Genomic DNA, 26,327 nt, shown 5'->3' with positions numbered 1-26,327 from the left:
TTCCTCATCCTTGTGAAATCATGACAGTGTTTTTGTCTTTTAACATTATTGTAGCATTTTTCTGGGGATGGAGGTCATATATTGAAAAAATTTGACAAGGATTGTATTTTTTAGAAAATACCCTGGACAGGCAACAAGCTCCCTGCTCTGCTCCATACCGATGCATCTATTTGTAGACAAACAGATCCATGTACGTCTTCGTTCTTCCCATCAGAGCTGACGTCTGGCTCAAAGCTGTACGGCTGGAGAGCCCCAACATTTCTCGCCGTTTCTGTTGCATCGGTAATGTTAGGTTGGAGGCCTGAGGAGCTATGACCTAGTGGGAGTGATGGTGACCAGATGGCTCAGTTTATGGGTGATGGGAAGGGGTTTGGAATTTAGAAGCAAATTTCGAATAAACTGTACAACTATGTACAAGAAAACAAAGAAAACATCAACATGATCACAATAAAATATGGGAATGCTTTGAAAATAGATTTAAAGATGATCAAAGTGGGACTTCACTTTGAATTTCTTCAAATCATATCTTTCTTTTGGTCGTTTTTGTTTTTTTTCATTTTTGTCTTGGTTTGCTGTCTAATTTCGAGCTTTTTTTTCTGACTCAAAGAATTAAACCTGTTATTCAAATGTACTACGGGAAATTCAGCAATACATTCCGTCTATATGTGTGCTAAATAATTAAAATACAAATATATAACACAAATAGCATTAAAGGACGTCTTCACCTTCAATTTTTTAACAGCCCCCACAACTGGTTTAAAAAAAAAAAAAACTTGTTTACTGGCTTTTGATCCAGCATGAAAGTTATTCAAGCCTTTATTAGTCTTTTATCTATTTTTTTCAGAATTATATATTTCTGTCATCATATTTTATTTAATCTTTTATTCTTTTATAGTTTTACCCTTGTACTTTGCTTTCTGAACTGTAATTGTATTCGGTTCCTCTCTGAAATAGAATGGCGATCCTGAAAGTTGTGTCGGAATGTCAGAGTATCAAACCCTTTGAAACACATACAAGTTGTAAATCTAAATTGCTTTACTTTCTGTTTCTTGTTGTTAAAATAAAGTTTCTTTTTTTTGAGGAAAGAACAGTGCTCTTGAGATTGGACACGTTGACAGTAGTCAATGTGTTACCAATTGAAAACCGCAAAAATATACATATTTCTTCTGACTTTAGTTCCTCCTCAGCCATGAACCCCTCCACTTGTTACTGAGTTAGAGGGACTGGAGCTTTAAACGCACGGGGCTGCAACCTGAGGCTCCAGAGCCACATGTGGCTCCTTTACTTCTCCATCTTGGCTCTTAAAGTAAATTCAAGTTTTTAATTATAAAAAGTAAAAGCAAAGTGAAAAGAGGTAGCAAGTAAAAAAGTAAAGCAAGCTAAACTAAGCTTTAGTTAACTCATTTACAAACAATTGAAAAACAAAATGTCTCACAAGTCAAACTGAAGTATTTTGGTGGATTCTTGTGCACTGTCTACCACAGTGTATCAATAAGCAAAACCAGAATCAAGGCGTACAGGATTCTAAGATTTTACTTTTTTTAACAAATCAAAGGATTTTAAGTGGTTTTAAAAAATATGGTAAGGTGACTTAATTAAATCTGATTTCATTGTGGTTAGATTTACAAATGTCTGGCAGAGATGAATAAAACAACGATAAAATAAAAAAGTTTTTTTTTTAATTACTGCTGACATTACAATACCCATTATTACAACATTAGCTGCGCTGAGAAGATTCCATGTGACACAGGATGTCTTTTATTTTGAAAGGAAGTCATGTGAACCTCTGTCAAGTTTTAAACTATTTTATACATTTTTAAAAAAAAGGCTATTTTTTCTTTATGTTTCTGTTGTATTTCAGCCAGACAAAAAACAAAACAATTAATTTATGCTTATCGATAACATGAATAGAAATCAATCTTCTTTTTGTAAAGGGTGAGATAAGATTTTGTGGCTCACATAGCCAAACATTACTGGGGAAACAAAAATGGGGGGCAATTTTGGAGCTCTCCAGTCGTCCAGCTTAGATCCAGATTCCAGCTCAGACGAGGAAAATAAAGACGTTCATGGATCTGTGTGTCTGCAGGTGGAAGCATCAGAATGGAGCGGAGCAGGAAGGTTGTGCTTCCAACGTGTTTTCTACGTCACAGACCTGCTGTTTTTGAAACAGCCTTTGATTGTCTGCTCCTGATTTACAGTGACTTAAATAAAGACATGCTGAGAAACGCAAATTTAAGAATCATTTTCTTTATATATGTCCTCCATCATCATCAGAAAAATGCCACAAGAACTTGTAAAAAATACCAAAACAGACTATTTTCATTGGAGAGGGTCTTTAGGTTGCAGACCCCTGTTTTAGTGCGTCTTTTTCCAACTCTTTGTGTTTATTTTCTTTTTTTCTCCTGCCCAATTCTAAATGCGAAAAAATATCTATTTCTAATTGTTACTGATTGGCTCGCTCTCTGTGTGTGCATCACACTCCACGTGATCATAACCAGCTGCTCGGGAGAGAGGGAGAAGCGCAGAGTCGCTGCGACCCTGAACGCACCACACAAAGTACCGGGAGGACCGCCGCTCGCCTCACCCGTGGATTCTATCAACGACGGCCGCTGTCTGCACACCTGACCCGTGGGATTTTCCGACTACACCCTCTTAGTTTACAGTTTTATGGTTTTTATTTGATTTTTCTTCAAGTTTCTTTTCTTTCTTGATCCTTTCCCCCCTCTCTACTCCTTAGCATCCTCTTCTGCACGGAAGTCTTATTGCTTGCTAACTTTTTTTTTCCTCCATCCCACCAAACCACCTCCATCGCGGCTCCGGCAGCCTCCTCCTCCTCCTCCCCGCTCTCCTCCCTTCCACCGGAGTCTGCTTCCTTCCCGGCTTTCCGTGGATTTGATCAGTGTCCACGCGGCTCTGCTACATGGGGCGCGCGGTGTCTGTCGGAAGATGGTCCGCCGTGGGTGTTTAGGCGCCTCGCGGAACCTGTCGGTGCTCACGCGCGTGTCTCTGCCAGCTCGCGGCCGGCGCCACTGAGAGATGGGTCCGTCCGCAGCAGCGCGGGCGCCGCTGGAGGAGCGCCCCCGGCCGCGCCGCTGGAGCGCCGCCGCGGGAGGCTGGTTCAGGATCACGCTGGTCTCGTTCCTCGCTACTTTACCTGTGGAGCAGCTGCGCGCCTTCCCGTCGTCCCTCAGCGACTGCCAGACGCCGACCGGCTGGAACTGCTCCGGTGAGACCTCTGCTGGATTTCTAACCCCCCCGAAGTTTTAGCCTCAGTTTCAAAGGCGTGAAGTCATTAATTCTCCAGAACTGGGCAGGAAAAGCGAATCAAAGTTTACACGTCAGCATTTAAGCTGATGACACCTAAACTGAAAGGGCTACGTACATCATATATACATTTTTTGGGGGGCGTGTTACATTAGGTCTTTAAATTTACCAGTTCCATTACTATTAAATGTCTATCAAAGAGGACACATTTAATGATTAAAAATAGTGACAAAATGGTTAATATTTCAAAATGTAATAATATTTAAAAATAAATTTACATGTTGATAATAATAGTTTTAATAAGTTTATGCCAGAAACAGACACATTTTCATGAGGGAAAATCCATCTTTACGGTGTGTCATTAGATCCACCTTTGCAATTACAAACATGGAAAAGAAGTTGTTTCCCATCATCTCTCAATGGTGATTCCCCCCCCCCCCCCCCTTCATTCTTAAACAAACAAAAACAACAACAACAAAAAGGAACCCATAAAAGAAGAGGAGCTGGATGCTCAGAGCGCAGCGCCTCTTCTCCTCGCTCTGTAAATCAGCCCACAGTGTTGCCATATATTTTCCCTTGTCGTCCATCCAAGACTGAGCCCTCAAAATAGCTCCCAGCCGATCACACACTCAGGCCCAGTAGCAGTATTGATATTATAGCTCATAAAAGGCAGACATCAATATGGAGTCATGATGCCATTTGAGTCGGAGGGGTAGGCTTGCATTATAATTGGCATTCTTAAAGAAACAAGAGACTTCTTCAGCCACGGCAGCTTCCTCGAACTGTTTAAAGGTGCTAGAAGATGTTTCTGTGCTGCTTATGAGACTCAGCATAAGCACGAGTTAAAGCCTAATTGGAAATAAAGTCAACTAATTACTATTTTGATGAAGGTAACATGCTAATTAAATTAGGATTAGTCAACCAAATTGTTTTTGTTAATCCCTTGGAAAATTAGGTGTGATTATTTTTGGTTTGGTTGCTTGTTTTCTGTTTTGAGCTAAAAAAATTCCTCATGACTGCAGCAGGAGTTAGTTTCAAGCATCAGTGATCAGCAATCCTTTCTATGAACTAACCCTAGGGATTGATCACATCGACGTTTATCCAGGTACCGCCTCCGATTGCCTGTTTTTTTGGTTTTGTTTTAACGCTTGGTCCTGTTTTGTGCCACTGCTATTGACGGTGGAGGTTCTTCGCACATCGCCACTGATAATGGCACACATCCTGTCCTGACACACACTTGCCCGACACCCACCCACTTCCCGACACACTCCTGCATGCGTTTTCGGCGAAGACTTTTTTTAATCTCGCCTTAATGAGGCTTAAGTGCATATGCTGAGAACACCCGCGCGACCCGTGTGCCCCCAGTGTCAATTAGAATAAATCGACTATGACAAGTGGCATGCCGTACATACGATAAGAACCTTTTTAATGTTAATAACAATAATAAACTCACTACAGCCTAATTGGTCAGACCATAATTATCCACTCTTGTCCACGTGTGCTCTAACGGTAGCACTCGTGTGATACCTTTGCTTCCAGGGAGAAGTGACTGGGAAATGGTTATATGATGAGTTTAGTGTCACTTTAGTGATAAGACAACGATAATTATGGGTTGTGCTGGCAGGAAAATGAGGTTTCCGTCTCTGCTATGCAGCCTTTGAATGAGTATTGAGGAAGATTTTATTCTAAGGCGTAAAAAGAAAAAGAAAAAGGATGTAAATGGACTTTTAGGATAAAAAGTCTTTCTGCTTTGGACTGCAATGGAGGATAAGCCAGAAACTGCCAAATTTTATGGCTCTCATAGGTCAGCTTGGTTATCTAACACAAAGTGTCTCCATTCATTTTAATGTAAGAAAATGAAAGATTTCGTGTGAAACCGCACACAGGGATGTGCTATAAAGGCTAAAATAGCACCAGTTTACTTGTTTCTATACTAAACATTTTTAAAAAGTCACATCTCCATATAAAAATATAGATGGAAAAACAATGTCAAACAAAGCAACATCTTTTCAATCCATTGGCCAGGGGCTTCTCAGATTGTGTTGAAGGGATTTGGGTAAAATCTGTGAAGCAAATCCCGATATTAAACCATGGCAGTTGTTGCAGCAACACTGTTTTATAGCTGGAAGCTAGTGTTCAATGAATGCATGATAAAAGGGAGTACAAGCTGCTGTGCAAGGGCCCCAAAGAGACTAAATCTGGGTTCCAAGCTGCAGAAAACTAGGCGGAAAAGGATTTTTAGGCTACATTCACACCGACCACGGCAGCCTGCATTCAAGCGTCCGCTTTTAATGAAAAGTCTAGGTAAACGTTGGTAAATCTGCGTTTCGGGCTTCCGCGTTCAAAACCCTCGCTTTCACACGTCGCTACGCATATTTTAAGTCCCTTCTCGGGCTCTACGTAATGCGGAGAGTTCAACCGGCCCAACTTTCAATAATCAGGGACTCGGATTCAGTAGTAACGCGTGGATAGCCTTTTTCCGAGTAGAGGGGGGAAAGGAACAAGAAAGGAAAGAGAAAAATAAATAAAAACCATAAAACTGTAAACTAAGAGGGTGTAGCCAGAAAATCCTACGGATGAGGCGAGCGGCGCTCCTCCTGATACTTTGTGTGGTGCGTTCAGGGTCGCAGCGACGCTGCGCTTCTCCCTCTCCCGAGCAGCTGGTTATGATCACGTGGAGTGTGATGCACACACAGAGAGGGAGCCAATCAGTTCAAAACAGGGAAGTACCATCCATCGTAAACATGATCATAGAGGGAAAATTACCAATCTCGGTTTTCTGCAGAATTTTATGACACCACGTCTCTCATATATCGCAATAGAGCTGTGAAACAAAAACCTGGAACAAGATTCGACATTTTGCAACAACCTTCTTCTAACTGTAGGTAGCAGAAAAGTGCTTGTAAACTGTAGAAAAATGAAAAAAGAAAAAGCCCCTACCTGCCGCTCCTTCGTGTTCATGAAACTGCGTGTCGCACCTTCTTGAACACGCAACAAATGCCGGGTGTGAACGTTGTATCACATACTCGGCATCGTTGGCCCTGCACAACTTCTGTGGAATAGGTAACCCTTGGACACGTTTTTTCCGTGTCATGAGTAACGCAATAGGAACTCCGCTGGCTACTCCTCCGTTAGTGTGCGCTTTTGCCTCGACAACACTAGAAACGTGACATTAGCACGACAGCTTCAGGAGAAATGTCTTTATTCCAGATAAAATGGCCCCTAATAACACAAGTGGTTCACAGAAGTCTCTGAACTCCCAGCAGGTGTGTGTAGCCACAGACGGCACGCCCAACACTCCTGATAATTGGATTAGACTGGCAAGTAAGAACAATAATGAGAATTCTTAGGAATTTCTGGCAGTCAGTTTTTTTCCCACGAAAACGAACACTTTACATCTTTATAGCTGTATATTTATAATAAACACGAATAAAAAATGAGTTTTTTGTGAAAGAGAAAGACCGCCGATGTTTGAAGAAAAACAGCAAAACAAACATTAGAGTTTTTTTCTGCAAGAAAACCCTTTTTCATCAAAAACATGTGACATCATCTTTGTGATGAACGTTTTAGGCTACCTAACACTGTCTTTTACCCGGAACTTGACTGAAACGATGGCCGGCTTAACTGTTTGTATCTGTTGCTGCACCAACTGAAGAAACCTTTGAGACATGGGAACTTTAAGCCTCTTTATTGCTGGTGGTATCAGAAACCTCGGGGTCTGAGCTCTTTGAAATACAGATCAGCACTGGCTGGAAAAGGCTTCTTCAATGCCAGGGGTGCACTGACTTGTAACAATTGACTTAATGAGTTGAACCCTTAGTGACAGTCATAGCAGTGCCAGAACCTAAGGTGTGGTAAAAAGTAGGGAGTTGACCTTATCTTTGAATGATTTCCATGAATAAGTCCTCAAACACTATTCATGCAGGCAAGCTGTGATTCTTTAGATTGCCAAATAATCAAAATACAATAATAGAACTGCTGATATTCATTTTTATGGGTCCTTGCCAAGAGTATGACTTACCCTCTACTGCTCACGATGGTGATTAGATATTATGGCAGATGGAGGAAAAGGTGTGCGATGGAGTTGTTTTTATGATGGCTCCTCTTGAGATGAACTGCTTTCAGCCTGAAAAGAGGGTTTTGGGAAGCTCCACTGCACCTTTTTTTATTTATTTTTTTACCACAGCAGGATCAATCAAACCCTCTCTGTTCCACCTGGGTGTTGTTGAACCTGCCTTCGTACCACCAGAGAACAGTGGTCTATTTGTTTGTCTGATTGTATTATGTCTTTGCTCTTGGCTGATTAAGTGTGCAGGTAAATTATTTTATTTATAGGATTTTTAATGTATACATAAAGGCTTTGCTGTTTGTCTACAAGCTTGAATTGAAAAAAAAAGAGGTGCTCTTCTTAATTCCAACCTTCTGAAGAGACAATGTATGAATCTATACATGTAATACCCAGGATCCGTAAAGATGCAGTGCTTCACTACATGGTAATTTTGCCGGTATTACCCTGGCCTCCAGCTGTTTTGCATCATACACGAAACAGGCCTCAAGGACTGTATTAAACCCATGGAAAAAGGGAACATCCAGTTCTGACTGTCCGTTCAGATAGATTAGACTGGATAGCTTACAGCTGGTGGATCAGGGATTTATTACCGCTGTATATCTCTGCTCTTCATGTTCACGATAGTCAAAATCTTTACCCGCAAAGGCTATAAAACATGTGATTTTTGTTTTCAACTTTCTTTTTTATTCAAAAGATGTAGAAACTAACTTTTCCATCTTGTTACACTCCAACTCCTTGTTGCATTGAAGGCCTGGTGTTGAGGTTAAAAGCATTAAAAATGTTAGAAAAATGTTTGATAAATGTTCAAAGTCAATGAGATTGAAAATTGAGGTTCTTGGCAAGCGTGGTTACATTAGCAAAAATAGACAAAACAGCCTGTTGATACTTAAGTATTTAAATCTTCTTTTTATTCCGAAGATCTTGTGCTACTTTTTTTTTGCAACTTCAGCTAATATTATGGCTGTAAAACCTTCAAAAAATCTATAATTAATTGCATAACTATTTAAAAATTTGAAACTTTTGACTTTATGTTTGAAATGTGCTCTAAAGACCCACTCCGATCATCCTTTTGAGCTGTTGTAAAAGCGGTCGCATTGGTATTATAATTACGATTACTCCGCTTTTAGCCAAAATAAACAAAAACTGTCACTTTCTAGGAAACAGTATCTGGAAAGCGGTGGTAGTTCATAAAAATCCACCTCTGAGTTGTGGGTGGGACTGTTGACGCACAGAAACGCTGACCGCCTTCCCCTCCCAGTTGCTGAGAGCTCTCTGTTTACACCCCATTCCACTTGGTTACAGCACGCCACAGGTTGAAAAATGGTGAGCAATTTTGGAACCACCCAACCGTATAGTTTGGAGCCAGATGCCAATTTGGACAAAGAAAACAAAGTCAAACATGGATCTATTTTCTGTCACAAATGCACTCTTTTTCAGATTGCATTTTTTTCATCTGGTCCTGATTCACAACCATTAACAACTGATTAAAGAAAAGCTCAGAAACGCTACTTAAAGAATTATTTTCTTTATGTAAGTCCTATATCATCAGAAAATGCCACAAGAACATGTTAAAAACACAAAAAAACACGATTTTGATTGGAGTGGATGTCAAATAGATGTTATAAAAAAAAAACTAACCCTCAATGCATTTTTTTCAATTGAATTGCTTGCATGAAGAAGAAAGTCCTCGGTCACTACTGACGTGTCGCCAGTAGTGACCGAGCATGGCAGAAGTCTCTTCTATGATCCCATTATCTGGCTCACGTGTCCCAGGGGGTTAATTCAAGAAAAAAAGGCTTCAATCCCTCCTTCAGCAAAAAACCTCTACTTATTGTTGGCTGTGTCAGCCCCCATGTGATGCCTGGGTAATTATATTGACAGGGGTAAGCGCGAAATATGCAAAAGCCTCTCGTACATCCCATCAGGCGCAGTGATTTAACAGAAGTCTGTCCAGAATCAGCCGTCTGCCTCAAAGCGTCGTCACTGCGACGGTCCAAAGCCCCAGAGTTGCATGCGAGTCACCACCCCTTGACAGTAAACAGATGATGTGGTAGGAGATGGGGCGGCTGAGGCGCTGCCTGTTTGAAAAAAAAAAAAAAAAGGTACAAAAAACTTTTCCCAAAACTTTGTTTCATTCAGGTTATTCATTAGAATCATGTTAATGTGTTTTTTTATTGCATTACCCAAAATAAGCCGCTCAACACTTGTTGCCAGTTTATATCAAATAAAATAAAAAGTATAAGAAAGGGCCAAGAGAGGATGTTCCAGCACTGTGGTTGTTCAGCCCTCATTATTAATTTAGTCTTGTTAATTATTGATCAGTATGAAGCTTAAAACACGGGAAAAGGACCCCTAAATCTTCCTAGTGGAGTGAGATTCCAGGTAGGTCGGAGGACAGGCGGCATCTCTCTTTTAGACAAGAAAGTGCTTAGCTCGCCATCTTAACCGTTAACATATAAACATCACCTGTTCAATATTTGATGTTTGGCAGCTTGTTTTCGTTAATTATTCAGGTCACTGTAATCTCTTCTCCTGGAGCTGGAAAGCAGGAGCAGGAAGTATCCGTTTTCCTGGCCTCTGACGCGGCGCCGCGCTCCGATCCCGTGGAAACCGGCAGCAGCGATTAACATTTGGTAGCAGACAGAATGAGAGCGCTGATGAAACTGTTGGGGCAAACAGCGATCTCCTGAATCATTATGTCAGTGTGATAAAGTCATTTTATTACACTGTACCTGTAAACATTCTGTTTGTTAGCTCTGTGTTTTTTCAGGCCTTGGTTCTTTGATTGAATAACCTGGTCCTGTGTTAATTTATGTCCTCTGCCCCTCTGTGCTGACGTTTTAATCATTTGCACCTGTTTGGGTTTCAGTCATTACAGCTGTTCTTGCTTTCTTACTAGTTTGATGACTGGGAACTAAGAATTTTTTAATCACCCACTCCGATGGAAAAACATGTTTTTTGTGTGTTTTTAACATGTTCTTATAGGATTTTTCCCATTGTGGAGGACAAATATGAAGAAAATGAAGCTTAAATCTGTATTTCTGAGTATTTATTTATTCAACTTGTTGTGAATTCGGAGCAGATGGAAAAATGCCGTTTTAAAGAGCATATTTGTGACTTCGAAAATCCGCTGGATGACTTTTTTGCTGTATGATTTTCTTTGCAAATGTGCAGAACTTCCTTTTTTAGATTGACATTGACACTAACATTCTGTGGTGACAATTTTTTATTCTTAACGTGTGTGGATCGGCCTGGTTTTCAGTGGTGTTTGTTAAATCTTCCAATTTAGTTGTTAGTTTCTTCTATTGCTTTCATTTTCGTCCTTCGGGTTTTGTCATTGAAACACGTTTTCTCTTATAAGGAATAGTCCTGCAGGTGGCATAGCCTTTTATATTACAAACTCCACCGTTTATGTTGTGGTTTTGGTTTTATTTTAAATTATTTTTTCTGTGCCAGATGCCACATACTTCATGTATAGACCATTTTTTGTATATTACACTGGTGACAGACCAACACTTTTTCAATGGAATATTTAAACTATTGAGCTTAATTATTAGGATTCCCCACAGGGTTTATAAACATTTTGATATCTGTCACAAAATCACGAAAACTTGATTCTGCATGGGATGTTTTATTTTTTTTAAATAATTTTTGACATATAAAGTTAGCAAATTGTCCAAATATCACCATAACACTGAAAAACAAAGACAACAATCCAATACTCAAATTGAGTCTTTTCAAAGTGTCGACAGCTGTGTTCAGTATAGCGTCATATAATGGCTTAAACCACATGTGTCAAACTCAAGGCCCGGGGGCCAAATGTTGCCCTCTATGTCATTTTATGTGGCCCGCGAGAGCATATAAGTTTTCAAATTATTAAAATAAAAATAAAAATTGGTGTGTATTTATTCATATCTAGGGGGAATTGGAGTTGAAATATCGGATTGGGCAACTGTACATTAGGACTTAAACACTGTCCACTAACCTAACCTGACAGAATCAAATATAAAAGAATTTATGCTAGAGTAACAAGCAAATATTTTTTTTTTTCATTACATTTAGTTACATGTCTAAGTTATATCTGGCCCTTTGAGGACAGCCGCTATGATGATGTGGCCCTCTGTGAAAATGAGTTTGACACCCCTGGCTTAAACCCACTTCACTTTTGTATCGCTGTTACGTCTTTACCGTGACCATTAGTAGGGTAGAGCAAGTTCACCATTTAAGCAATGATGGAGGAGATTAGGCTGAAAATGGATTCCATTCAGACAGAGGACACTGATTAAAATAGAATTGGTCACATCAAACATATGTATGTTTTTTTGTACATAGACAATGAGTGTCTTTAGATCATTGCTGGGCTATAAGTTTAGATATAGTTTGATATTTAATAAAATCCCCAAAAATAAAGAATTTACATAAAAATCCTTTGAAAGTAATCAGTCCCCCACCAATAAAAAAGGTTTTAGCATAGGTCTCAATCGATTTTTGTTCTAGTACTTACCTATGGTCGGGAGCTCTGGGTCATGACTGAAAGAATGAGGTCCTGAGTCCAAGTGACTGAAATGAGCTTCCTCCGCAGGGTGGGTTGATAGGGGGCAGAGCTCCGTCACCCCGAGAGAGAGGTTGGAGTAGAGCCCCTGCTCCTCTACATTGAAAGGAGCCAGTTGAGATGACTCAGGCATCTGGTCCAGATGTCCCCTGGACAGAAGCCCTGGGGAAGACCCAGAACATCCTGAAGTGATTGTATGTCTCAGCTGGCCTGGGAACGCATTGGGGTCCCCATCAGAGGAGCTGGAGGAAATAGCCTGGGGGATAAGAAAGTCTGTGCATCTCTGCTTAGACTGCTGCTCAAGCGACCCGGTCCTGGATGAGCAGAAGAACATGGATTTAAGTTGCTCATACTTATAACAAACGTGCTGTCGTACAGTACCAAAACATCACACCCTAGTCATTGTTAACGTCTGCGTACTGGGTCCTTGGCACAGGGTGTTCAGGTGATACATTACAGCCCTTATCACTTAAACATGAGCTCCCTCCACAGTCCGCTGTGTTCAGGGAATTGAAAAATCGTACAATACGCCTGCTTCTCACCCACTTCACCCTTACTTACGACCTGTTGCTTGTAGGAAGCCCGTAGAATTAAATGTGCATGAACATTTTCGGTCTACGGGCTCACCGAGCAGTCTACAATCTTAAAACTTTCTGCAAACCACATGGGTGCCCCATACAGATTTGTCATTTTTTCGCCTGCAGACAGCCTGCATGAACCTGAAAGAGCAGTGGTGAATAAGGCACAAGTTGAGTGAAAAGATTCAATGCTTTTTTTGACATATGTCTGACATACATGTAGTGTTTTAAAATATTCTTTTTAGAGAACTGGTCTCTAACAAAAGCAATACTGCAACCTCATTGTCCATTTCTTGATGCCGACTGGCCAAGGAGCATTTCACTTGCACATAAAGACCAGCTGTAAAAAATGTGAACCCATTATTCAGGGTTATAAACTTTTATATTCCTAGAATGGGGTAATATCATTTAGAACATTCGAGTGTTGGAAGGGGAGAAAAGGTCTTTTGTTAGGAGCCAAGAGGAAGGTAGCCAGCTTGACAGGTGGCCTTCGCTGTAATGCATACTCTCCACTGGATGGACTGAGAGGAACTCTAATGGGGATGTTCTCTGGCCCCAAAAGTGCTGAAATGGGCAGAACTTTGTGGTACCTCACGGAGAAGGCTTGGAAGCAAATGTGCCACTGAGCAAATTCCAGTCTTCCAATGAATATTAAGAAGTAAAACATACCTACATTTCCTGTACTCTGCTTATTTGCGATAAAGTTGTTTCATTTAAAGACCATAATAATTCTACAGCATTGTATATGATCTAAAATAATGAATTCATACAAAAAAATTACATAAAACCTAAAGATTATTCACAGTTTGTGGATTTTCTATGGAATGTTTACAAGAGCATGTGCCAGCTTTTCACATTGAAGAGTGAGCTTTATAGCATCAGCAGATTTTGAAGACGTTGCAATTCCTACAACATATGGCTCTTTATAACCTCAAGCAGGCAAGGATCTCTGGACGGGAGCAGGCCCAATCAGACAACCTCTGGGCTCCCAAATCCATTACAAACCCAAAGTTCTGCAGTCTCGAAGCAGATCTACAGAGCGCTTCAGCAGCCAGGCAGGTCACCGACGAACAGGCAGATGTTTGGATTTATCGTGAGGTGTTCTCTTGAGTTGGTCTAAGATCAAAGCTGGACCAAAAAGGAATGAGGATTTATTTCTCACGTTGTAAAAAAACATTCTTATTAATAAATCAAAGTCTTCACTAAAAAGGTGGTTTAGAGATGGAGCGGTCGACGTCTGATCGGAACATTGCAGGTTTGATTCCAGCGTTGCTCGCCAATGTATTCTTGGGCAAGACACTAAATCCCACCTTCCTGGTGGTTATAGAATGGCATCAGCGTTCGGCAGCTGAGTTTGGCATCAGTGTGTGAATGTGTGCCTGCATAGGTGAATGACACCTTGGCTGTAAACTTTCCAAGAAGGTAGTAAAGCGCTATACAAATATACACCAGTTACCATTACCAGTTTTTTTCAGTTCTTAATTTTGAGATGTATTAATGCAGTCTGTTGTGCTTGATCGATGTGTGCTTTGTAAATATACATAAATGATTTAACACAATCTAAAATGTTTCTTGTTCGGAACCTCTGTGCTTTTAAGGAAAGTGTTGCATCATCAATTTTTTAGGCTGTATTTGTGAAACGTGTTATAAAGTTCTTGCAACCATCGAGTAACCAGCCCACTTCTCCATTATTAATGGTAAATTCTATACAAGCAAGGCAAAGGTTGTACTTTTTTGTAAAAAGCTTACTTCTTCTTAAAATCTACACATGGCACCAAGCTTGTCCTGTTTTGCTGCACACATCAGTTTCTCTTAAATAGATAGATGTCTAATTATGTATTTTTAGGTGTGAAAATTAGGTTGTGCTTGAAGCCTGCATTTGTTATTTAACACGTTTTTTTTGCAATTTCCCTTTAGCCTACACTTCGACAGCTCCTCTGTGCTTCTGAAAAATGATAATCTCTTGGCATCTTTGTTATTGTTTTATCGTTATATATTTTCAGAAACTTCACGTCTTAACAAAACCTGTTTTGTAGTTTTTCCTGGTAAACACTTCACAGACAATCCTCTTTGTATTTTCAGTCCAGACGGATTGTTTTGTCACGTGTGTCATGATTGCATTGTATTGTATAGCACTACGACAATGTCTCCAGCAGTCATGAATCCCACTCAAAGTTATTGTTTTCTACTGATGCATGATTTCCTCTAGCCCAAAAAAAAATTGTCCAGTCTGCACATCTGTTTCTTGGTTCATATGATAGTTTAATGGCGTGTGGAGGAGTAGCATTTTCTTTTCCTGTTATTAAATAGAAATACCTTTTTTTTGTTGCTTCCTGCTTAAAGAAACCCGGTTCCGACTGCCAAAAATGTGTGCTCAAACAGCCTAAATATTTTATAGATCGTGTAATCAGAGGTAAAAGTTTTTAGGGTTAAAATCCTGTTATCTTTGTTGCTAGCATAGATGAAAAGGAGCAGGAAACGTTGGAAGAAAAAACATACATTATGGGAAAAGGCAAATACCAAGAAGAGAACAAAGGTAGACCAACTGTTTGTGACGAATAATTGCATTAACTAGACACAAAATATCTTGCTAGGCTCCAACAACTTGACATCTTAAGCTATAGTTACATGTGACTCCTGCAGGTTTTGGGTTGTCCAAGCCCATGGAGAGTCCTAGAGGGACGGTGTTTCTTAACCCACAAGAAGCAAGACCCATTTTAAAAAATAAAAGGTAATGCAATATACCACAAACCAAATGGACCACAGAACATATTGACATTTTTCTGAAATGCTGGGTTCTTATGGGCTCAGGGGAGCGAAGGTGGGTCTTGCTGTTCCGTGGAGACTCATTGAAAAGGGAATGTACTATTGTCGTGTCTGTGGTAAGTGTACCGTGAAGTATTTGTAAGTCTTATTTGAGTTGCACGGATGATGCAGGTCCTTATTGACACTCTTGCCTCACGGCTCCTATAGGACCCTGTCTGCAGGATTTGGGTTGGGGGGCCAAATAAAGAACAATCTGAAAGACATGCGTGGGTCTTACCAACATCACCCTTGCATTTTGTATTAAAGCTGATTCACACTGGTCCATCTGCGGTGCGTCTCCATTGCCTCCGTCATGTCTGCGTCTCACATCCATCCCTCCACAATGCAAGCTTTATGCAGCAGTTCTGTTGATGTGTTAATTTTGCAGCAAAAAAGCCAGAGAAATGGAAAACAGGTCAAAATAAAACTGTACTTTCAAAATAAAAAGTTTATAAAATGTTATTTTGTATTTAAGGGGACGTGTCCACGCGATAACGCACGTTATAACACATTCGTTCATTTTCGCCATGGATGACGAAGTTTAATTTTGGAAGTGCGAAAACCTTCATTCATTCATTCATTCATTCATTCATTCATTCATTCATTCATTCATTCGTTCATTCATCTATTCATCTATCTCATTAACCCATTTGATCCTTTTTGGGGTCACTGGGCTGCCGCAGGGGTAGGAAAACATAACATCATTTCTAACACAAAACATGCATTTTACGAGGACTCAGTGAGGAGAGAGAGGGCATGGGGTCTGATTACCAAAGTTTGTGGATGAACTACTTAACATGGGAGTGGCAGGAAAACCACTCCTCTAGAAGACGGGGGGAGAGGTAACGGAGACATTGTAAACTAACTGACAGTCGTGAGACGTACTCTCCATGCAACGTAAGGGAGACACACCTTAGACTGTAAATCTGGCAGTTCCAACGACTTGTCGCTTGTAGCCTGCAGGTTGTAAAAAATGTGCATAAACCTTTTGCCCTAAGGGCTCACTGAGGGGTCTACGACCTTAGTATTTTACGTGCTAGCACAGGTTTTCCCTCTTTCTGCCACCATGAGCGCCTCTGATCTAGCCATAAGGACAGCTGGGTTTGCTATGTCTCAGGATTCTACATTGAAAAAATCTGTTCCTTTCCTGAGGTGAAAATCCGTGTAGTCAAAGACCCGTCTGTTTTCGTCTCACACAAGGGAGAAGGAGTTATTTAACCAATTCAGAGTTTCCGTTTATATTGTTTCCATAGAACAAATTACAGTGGTTAAATTTTGGGTTTCTTTGTGTAGCATCCAAAAAGGCAAAGCTGAAATAAATGCAGTCAAAATAACCAACATTTGCAGTGCACCCCACCAATACCACCTTCTATGGCCCTGTACAGGCAAAATATTTGGTTTCGTCTGTTAATTTAAAGCATTGAGACCTCTTGTGTCTTGCCTTAAACATTGTGTTTTCCCACAAAGATGTGATACTTCATGGTCATTAAGGAGTAGGTTGTGGAGTAGGTTCACTTTGAAGTGGACTTCTCTTTCACGGAGGAGCATTGTCTGCTGAGGTTCTGTTATTCCAAGAAGGGCCTTTTCGAGTGCACAGGGACATTGATAAACATACACAGGTTACAGATCTCTGTGTGTATGAGTGTCCATCATGCTGAGACATCTATGTGTGGGGTAAAGAAGGTGGGGCGGGTATTGCAAAAAGCGTGAAGAGGGCACGATGAAGCTAAGGTCACGGATAATAGTGTTTTGTTTCATTGAGAGGCTTGCCTTGGGGTATTTGTGCTGAATTCCATCAGCTGTACCAATTTAACACTGAGTTTTTTGTATTAGCAGTTTCTGCCACACTTGGAGATTGAGGAAAAAAAAATCCAGGCTGAAGATTGCTTCAGATATCCCCTTCTTTATATCGTTAAAAAATGTGCATTTTAAAGGGAAATGTCAAAATTTTGTCATTTGCCAAGGTGTATTGAAAGTTGTTTAAGGGATGAAGTCTGGCAAAAATCCTGCGTAAGAGTAGAAGTGCACTTTATAGAGGATAATGTATCAGATAGACGTGAGACAGACTGAGCAGTTTTTTTTATAAGATGTGATTAATCACAACCAAGTAGCTTTTTTATACCATTGAAGAAATGCTTCGTCTCAGAGAAGATAAACGTTTAACACGCTTACATAGTCATTCTTTTGAGGTGTAGGTTAAATAAGCTTAAGGATGTGGCACGCCTTTCCTTCTAGATCAGTCAGTAACCCCTGAGGCGAAGCACCATGAAGTGAGACAAATAGGAGAACGCAACTGGCGATGTTCATCTTTAACATGAAAGATGTGCATTTGCAATGCCCATGTGCAGTTTTAAATTCCCATCACACCACAGTCTCTGAACCTTTAGTTCCTTTCGCCTTTTTTTTTTGACTGCATCAAATTATGTTGTCATTCTGAAAGCCTAGGTAAAAAAGCAGAGAGAGGAGCTTTTATAGGATGTACTTTAGCATGGTTATCACACTACTGTAGCTGCACTTATATTTTCAGTATGGATAACTGTAATCATTTATATTGATTGATAAACAAGTTTGCAATGGCTCTAAAGGTCAGAATAAACCTAGAAATTTGGGACATGCTTGTTTCTGTCTCCGCCTTTTTCTTAATAACTGTGACTAATGATTTTGATAAATAAGGAGGGTGGGGGGTTCTCCCTATTTGCGGATTCAGCTAATTCGCAAATGCCCCCCCCCCCCCCCCCATAAAAGGGGGTAATACTGTATTAATCAATTAAGTTGATTAATCGTCTCAGTACAAATTAGACAAAAACTTAAGAAAATAGATATTTTTGAGTTCGACTCAAGGCATGTTGTTTTCCATCCATCCATCTTCCAAACCTTCTTAGTCTCTTTCTGGGTTAATGGGGACAATCCTAGCAACTGTTAGGTCACATGTGTCAAACTCAAGGCCCGGGGGCCAAATGTTGCCCTCTATGTCATTTTATGTGGCCCGCGAGAGCATAAAAGTTTTCAAATTATTAAAATAAAAATTGGTGTGTATTTATTCATATCTAGGGGGAATTGGAGTTGAAATATCGGATTGGGCAACTGTACATTAGGACTTAAACACTGTCCACTAACCTAACCTGACAGAATCAAATGTAAAAGAATTTATGCTAGAGTAAAAAGCAAATATTATTTTTTTCATTACATTTAGTTACATGTCTAAGTTATATCTGGCCCTTTGAGGACAGCCGCTATGATGATGTGGCCCTCGGTGAAAATGAGTTTGACACCCCTGTGTTAGGTGAAGGAGGGGTCCAGCCTGGACAGATCACCAACCTGTCAGAACACACACATATTCACGCCTAATGACAATTTAGTCACTAAATAACCTAGGAAGAATGCTTTTGGAATGGACAGAGTATGCGGAGAAAACCCAAACACACACAAGGAAAACATGCAAACTCCACACATAAAGGTCCCAGCTTGGATTCTAACCTTCTTGCCGCTACACCACTTTTTTTTTTTTTTGGTCAACTTCTTAATTTTTCGTCTAAAGACAGTTTGAATTTCCCCCCCATCAATGACAGAATATGGTGTTCTTGGTGGTTTCCCAGTCAGCGCATGGTTGCTGAACGAATAGCCCCTTAACATAAGGAGCTGTCTTTGTCAATCAGAAAACACTGTGTTTGTAAGTTGCTCATTTTGCAAAGTTTTTCCCTTTGAAGATTCAAATGACACTCTTAAATGTGGAGGTCATTTACCAAAAACCATGAATGACATTATTTTTGTGACAACTGTGGCTGCAAGTTTAACCTCCTGCTGCCTCTGCCTCAACATCAAACTTCCATCTCCGTGTCAGCTGGAATTTTGTCAGATCTAAACCAATTTTCTCTCCGAAAAAAGCTTTGTGTACACGGAGGAGCTTTTTCTGTGGGCCATTGGTTCAGGTAGACAAATAGCCTGGAGCCCAGTGCACCGTCTCGTGGCCATGTCACTGTGATTTGATTCAGATTGTCATTTTAGATCCATAACACAGCCTGAATCAGTCTATAGCTCAGGTTCGCCTCTTCAGGACGGCTCCCCGAGAGTCAACCTTGTGGAGCTCAAGTAAATATTTAGGGGGAAAAAAGAGCAGATAAAAACGAAGGGGTGTAATCTCGTGCTACGACCATTGAAGCACCTGACGTGCCAAAAAAACACCCATCGTGTCAGTTAGTAGAGATTATGGCCACAATTATCAGCTAAAACTGAGAAAGAGGATCAAAAAAGAAGAGCCTTTTGTTCATGTCTTCCTTTGACTCCGCACTACTTCTTTAAGCGTGCTTATCCCTTTGGCAGAAAAGGCCATGGCGTTGTCTTTTTTAATTGCACGCAATTTGATCAAAGAGTGTGTCTTCTTTTTAGGTGCCATGACTAATAACTAACAGGAGGTTCGGGGTTGGGAAGCAGTTGCTCGAGGGCTGAACAAAGAAACATTTAGTCACTGATGTATTTTTTACGCTCTCGCCCTCCAGGTTCCGATGACCGGGACACAGACCTGTTCTTGTGCGACACAAACACATGCAAGTTTGATGCGGAATGTTTAAGAATCGGAGAGATGGTGACGTGCATTTGCGATTTGAAGGTAAGACCCAGAAGGCTTTTGTCAACTTGCTTTGATGTCAGATTGCTTTGAGTGTAACACTGCAAGTCAACTGGCTTGTTCGAGCTTGATGTCTTTAAATAGAAACTGCAGGTCGATCAAGCTTTGGGTTCTGTTACGTGTTGTAATAATGCACGAGGGTTGCTGTGAGAGCAACTTACAGCTCTGTAGTGCAGGTTCCCTTCTATTTACCTCTTTTTAATGATTGATTTATGATAAATGCTAAATAAAGGAATAATGAGCAAAGTAAAACACTTAAATCGAATTAATTGAAATTCTTTGAAAAGTGTTGGTCTAAATCGCTTTGTGTTTAGCTGATTTTCTAAAAAGATGTTATTTTATGCAAGCCGCCTCTGTTTCGTACTCGAATAAGGGGAATTCACACTTGGTTTTCATCTGATGAGAATACCTCAGATTTTCCAACTTCTGTCTCTGTGGCCTAGTTGGATGACTTTCTGTCCTGCATTGATCCCCAGATTACAACACTAGCAATGAACTTTCTCTCTCAATTAGTCTTGGACTCTACCCGCTGACCAGATCATCAACATGTCACTACCAAAGCTTAGCTCTTGATTGGTCGACGCAATGTGACTATTCTCCAAAGTTTCCATTTCTTCGACTCTGGAAAATGCGTGCTATGCTGCATAAATTTCGCTGTACCACCTAAACCTTACCATTGCTGTCTAATCGAACCACATTAGCTGCTCCTCGTTGTGTGTTTTAACAGTAAAACCAGCCACTGCTGCCGCTCGAATCACATTTGGTGTGAACACAGCAGAAGTCTCCTACAGCGCAACACTTGTAAAAAGTATGCTTGTAATAAATGTTTAGGAGAACAAAACACATCAAAACCATTTGTCAGTCAACATGTATGTTCATACTTCAAGGATTCTCAATGCATGGTGTCAACCCCATTGCCGTTTTGTTTCTTTCTTTATGTCAGTGTTTAATTACAGGGTTCACAGGGTTGTGACTGGGTTCACAAGTTGTTCTCCATACATCAACCAGTACGTTAAATATACCCACCTAATGGCATACCACTACTCAAGGTGGGAGTAGTATGTCAACCCTGAAACTAGACTGTGGGATTGATTTTATGCTTTGGTCAAAGACTCCAAACAAAGCAGTCCAGTGCTTTTGCAGGCTGGCTTCCTGTAAAATCAGGCTCCATACACAGCAATGACCTCACGGTTTGCTGCGTAGTGTTTGGAACCTTGAGATCATTTATATATGTGTGAGTTGGCTCTGTTGATCTTTGTTGATTTCATGCATGCTGCAGAGGTTCAACTAGGTTTAGATCACACTTCACAGCAAACCCCATGATTTTAATATTTTTGTTGTGTTACATTACTTTTTTGTGTTATAGCATTTTGTGAATTATTAATTCAATTCAAATTCTATGTAATTTTTCAATTTTACAACAGTCATCTCAATGGGCTTCGTACCGGTAATTGTAAGGTAAACATACAATCAAAAAGGATCATAAATCCTGCATAGAATCATGCAACAATGCATCAATAATCATGCATAGAATTCAATAGGATAATAATAAACTTTAACTTTAAAAGACGAAACCTCAAGGGTGCCCACATGAAGGAGGGATCCTCCCCCAGGACGGACAGGCAATGAAACAGAACTCATAGAGAAGAATTAACTTATCTAACCCTACAACTACGTGTTTAAAGTCCAGCAGATGAGCTTCATCCAGATGGAGTTGGGGGACGGCTGGGGGCGCGAGTCCACTCCCCAGGAGGGGAGTGGGAAGGAGGGACAGTACATGAATGGCACTGCACCAAACAGAGGCATGGAGAACTAAATGATGAATAATAATCAAGAATAGAGGAGAGAAGGAAAGTAGAAGTAGATGAGAAGAGAGGACAGAACCCCAGTGCACCATAGTTACCCCAGCTTCAAAATTACTATCAGCCTACTAACAACTAATTGTTATTGTTATTAAGTTTAATTTAAACACATTAACAGTAATTTTAATTTCAATTTATTTGTTTGTAGGATAAGCCCCTTGAGATGTGTCATCTCATTAGGTAAATAATCTCTGAATACTAAGTAGTCTGACAATAAGCGTGTCCAAAGAGGAATGTTTTCAGTCTAACTTTGAATGTAGAAACTGAGTCGGCCTCTTTTACATGAGCTGGGAGCTTATTCCATAAAACAGGGGCTTGGTGGCTAAACGCTCCATCTCCAACTGTACTTTTACTAATTCTAGGAACCACAACCAGTTCTGCATTTTGGGAGCGAAGTGTTCTCATTGGATGGTAAGGCACTATGAGGTCTTTGATATAGGAGGGGCCATACCATGTAAGTAAATGGTAAATGGCGTATACTCATATAGCGCTTTTCCACCTACAAGGCCTAAAGCGCTTTACAGTCACACACACATTCACACACACATTCGCACACTGGTGGCGTTCCGCCGCCGAACACTGGCGCCAACCGCCCACCAGAGACAAGATGGGGTTCAGTGTCTTGCCCAAGGACACTTTGACACATGCAAGGCGGGCATCAAACCTGCAATCTTACGATCATGGGTCGACCGCCCTACTGCTGCACCAAGGCTTTATAGGTTAGCAGGAGGATTTTGAACTTGATTCTAGAATCAACTGGGATCCAGTGAAGTGAAACTAACACAGGAGTGATGTGATCTCTTCTGCTAGTTCCTGCTAACAATCTATCTGCTGAGTTCTGAACAACCTGGAGACTTCTTAAGGAACTCTTAGGACACGCTGCTAACAAGGAGTTACAGTAATACAGTCTAGACGTAACAAACGCATGGATGAGTTTTTCGGCATCACTTTGGAAAGCATATTTCTGATCTTAGATAAATTACGCAGGAGAAAAAAATGCAGTTTTATGCGCTTGAGATATGTGAGCCTTAAATGATAAGTCCTGGTCAAATAAAACCCCAAGGTTTCTAACTGTGGAATTGGAAGCTATACTTATGCCATCCAGGGAGACTATCTGAGCAGACAGAGCATCTCTGAGGTTTTTAGGACCAAGTATAATGACCTCAGTTTTTTCTGGGTTCAAGAGGAGGTTATTAATTGTCATCCAGGTCTTGATGTCTCTGATGCAGGCATTCAGTTTCCTTATATGGTCATTTTCTTCAGGTTTAATAGATAAATACAACAGCGTATCATCTGCATAACAGTGAAAATAAATGCTGTGTTTCCTCACTATGTTTCCTAAGGGTATCATATTAAGCATAAACAGGTTTGCTCCTTAAACTGAGCCATATGGGACTCCGTAGCTAACTTGAGTGCAATGAGAGGACTGTCCATCAACATTAACAAACTGGTACCTATCGGATAAATAGAATTCAAACCACTGGAGGGCAGATCCTCTCGATGTCATGCTCTTCCGATGTCATGCTCTTACCTTTGGAGTAAAATACTGGGGTCGATAGTGTCAAAGGCTGCACTGAGGTCTAACAGGACCAGAATAGAGCGCAGTCCCTTTTCTGAGACCAGTAATAAGTCTCTAGACTTATGTAAGACTCTAACTAGTGCAGTTTCTGTACTGTGTTGAGGTCTAAACCCTGACTGAAAGTCTTCAAAGTGGCTGTTGTCCTGTAGGTGGCAGTAAAGCTGCTTAACTACAACTCTTTCTAGGATTTTTGAAATAAAGGGGAGGTTTGATATTGGTCTATAGTTGGCCAAGATGCTAGGATCCAAACTGGGCTTTTTCAGAAGAGGTTTAACAACTGCATATTTAAAAGATTGTGGCACATAACCTGTTTCCAGAGAGGTATTTATTATTGTTAATACAGGTTCATTAATTAGGGGGAAGGCTTCTTTTAAAAGCCTAGTGGGAATTGGGTCTAACAGACACGTTGAGGATTTGGAGGACGTAATAATTGATGTTATTTCCGCTTGATCCACAGCAGTGAAGCAGTCCAATGTTACAGAGGTTTCTATGGATGCCTCCACTTCTACCGCTTCAGCCTGTTCTGGGCTGATAGTAGGAATAACTTGATTCAACTTATGTCTAATATTTGAAATTTTACTATCGAAAAATGTAAGAAAATCATCAGAGCTGAGAGAAACAGGAACATGTGGTTCTACTGAGCTCTGACTGCGAGTTTATCTAGCAATAGTGCTAAAAAGAAATCTTGGATTATTTCCATTCTCTGATATTAAGGTTGAATAGTACTGGCTTCTAGCTCTATGCAGAGCTTTTTTATCATTTTATAGGCTATGTTTCCAGGTATTCAGAGACTGCTCTGAACCGGAGCGGCACCATTCTCTTTCCAACTTACGGGTTTCTTGTTTAAGAGAGCGTGTTTCAGCGTTAAACCACGGTGCTACTCGGTTTTGTCTAACGATTTTAGGTTTCAGGGGGGCAACAACATGGAGTGTACTCCTAAGGGCTTGTAAGGCATCATTAACAAACATGTCATTTATACCAAGACTGATGCTGTGGGAGCTGGACTCAGAGTATTTGCTCAGAATATCACTAAGTACTGGCTGTACTGTGTGTTTAAACTCAGACACAGAACGGTCAGATAAGGTTCTTCTAAGCTGTTTCTTATTCCCTGGGGCAGTAGCATGTTCTAATGTAAACTGGAAGGTAATCAGAAAGTGATCAGAAATGATAGGGTTATGAGGAAGGACACTCCGCTGGCTGATCTCTATACCATGGGTTAAAACAAGGTCCAGGGTGTGCTTATGACAGTGAGTGGGTTCATTTACATTTTGGGTGAAACCAACTTGATCTAATAAAGCTGTAAATGCATTTCCTTGACAGGCTGTTCTCACTGGGTGAAGAAAAAAGAAGTACAGACAAAGAAAAGAGCGTTTAAAGTCTCATAGTTTTTATAAAATAGGAAGGGCATGATCAAGGTTGTATAATTCTCTTAAGCGGGTTAAAAATGTTAGTTTGTCCGTTTGGGTTGACGTGAACTCTATTAAAGTCTAGTGTGTGGAATAGATAGTCGAGGATTAGTCTCATGGGCTATGCAGAATGGCTTATTGTACAGTATATCTCCTTTTATAACAGCTCTTCCACACCGTACTGTATGGATCACTGACTAAAGATGCTGTGGTTAATGGTACAAATTTGTGAAATTTTGCCGTTCTTTATCATGAGATCCGTAAGTTTACAACAAAACCTGTTTTGAAAAAAGGAGAACACCCATCAGCTGTGTATTGATTATAATGCTTGTGAGCTGCTCCAATGAAATCTTTAGAATAAACGAAGCTACAGTGTTTAAAAGAGGGAAAGTTTGCACTATAATTCGTTAACTTTTATCAGCACGTCATCGGCACAAACAGGCTGACACTCGATTGGTCGGCTTTTATCTCAATTTTTGTTCTTCCCCCCAAGAGCAACCGTTAAAAGAGGTCTGTAGATAAACGACATTACAGCTCCATTCCTCTTCAAGTGATCTCACACTGATACTGCTGTCATTGTACACTGAGGCGCTCTGTGTGCTCTCAGAAAAGAGCAGGTCACACAGGTTTTTTTTTTTTTTAGCCCTGATACCAAGAGTCTGAGGTCAACTCAGTTATGCATCTTTGGCCTCTTTGTTTGGGTCTTCATGGCTCTGCCTGGATTTCATCAGAGAGCGTAAACATAAACTTCCTAGTGTTGTAAACTCCTGAAATAATCAATTATTTCTAATCAATGTCAACATAGTTTTTTTATGGCCATCTTTTGGTAATTAAAAAAATGCTTGAAAGTCAAAACCCACAGTAATTTTTCAAAAATTGTCTCGTTTAAAAAAGACAAAAGAAGAGTTTTTGTTGTAGTTGCATCAATGGTCACTGTTCATCGCCAAAATGCATTAGGCTTGCTACACCGTGGCTCCTAAAAGCTCCAAGACCTTCTCCTTCTAAACTGAGTCAAGCTGTTGCAAAGCAACATTCTTTTCAACACTGCAAAGTCTTACTTACCGCTCAGCACTTCCTGGTGAAATTCATCTGACAACAGAGGCTGGGTGTTATGGTCGAGTTATGTCTTTGTAAGGTCACAGTGCTGATTCTCAAAGGGTTTATTTACACTGGGAATTGAAGCAGTCATGGTATTAGAAAACACATCTGAAGAAAGGGATGCTTTGTAATGTGTCTATTTCATCTAGATGGGAGTCACTGGCATAAAATTCTGGAAGTTTCTACCAAAGCACACATGTTCAAATGTAAGAAACAGAAGAAAAAAGATAGTAGTCCCTCAATTATTGTGGGGGATACGTTCTATAAACCGTAATAGGTGAAATCAGTAAAGTAGGATTATAGAGTTTTAAGGCTCTGAGAACCTTCACTACACACTTGAACAGACATGAACATTTTCACACTTTTCTTTCTTGTTCAACCTCAAGTTCAAACCTGTGCAGAGAAATAAGTCCAGTGATATAGAACAAAAACAAAGATCTGCTTGCAATCAAGAATTAATGGTAATGCACCAGGCTTAACGCATTCTATA

The 26,327-nt window shown here is 40.4% G+C and overlaps 1 protein-coding gene across 1 annotated transcript in view; it reads left to right on the top strand.

Moving 5' to 3' along the window:
* Positions 1–2,508: 2,508 nt before the first annotated feature.
* Positions 2,509–26,327, top strand: part of tmeff2 (transmembrane protein with EGF like and two follistatin like domains 2) — a 156,125-nt gene continuing 132,306 nt past the window's right edge. The window contains exons 1-2 of the mRNA XM_023950647.1: positions 2,509–3,226; positions 19,765–19,874. Of these exons, the coding sequence (XP_023806415.1) occupies positions 3,037–3,226; positions 19,765–19,874 (300 nt within the window). The 5' untranslated portion in view covers positions 2,509–3,036. The remainder of the gene's footprint in view (positions 3,227–19,764; positions 19,875–26,327) is intronic.

The sequence above is a fragment of the Oryzias latipes genome, chromosome 21 (genome assembly GCF_002234675.1).
Source record: "Oryzias latipes chromosome 21, ASM223467v1".
NCBI classification, from domain to species: domain Eukaryota; kingdom Metazoa; phylum Chordata; class Actinopteri; order Beloniformes; family Adrianichthyidae; genus Oryzias; species Oryzias latipes.
Note: the sequence above shows the minus strand (reverse complement) of the source record. Positions and strands in the feature narration are given on the sequence as shown.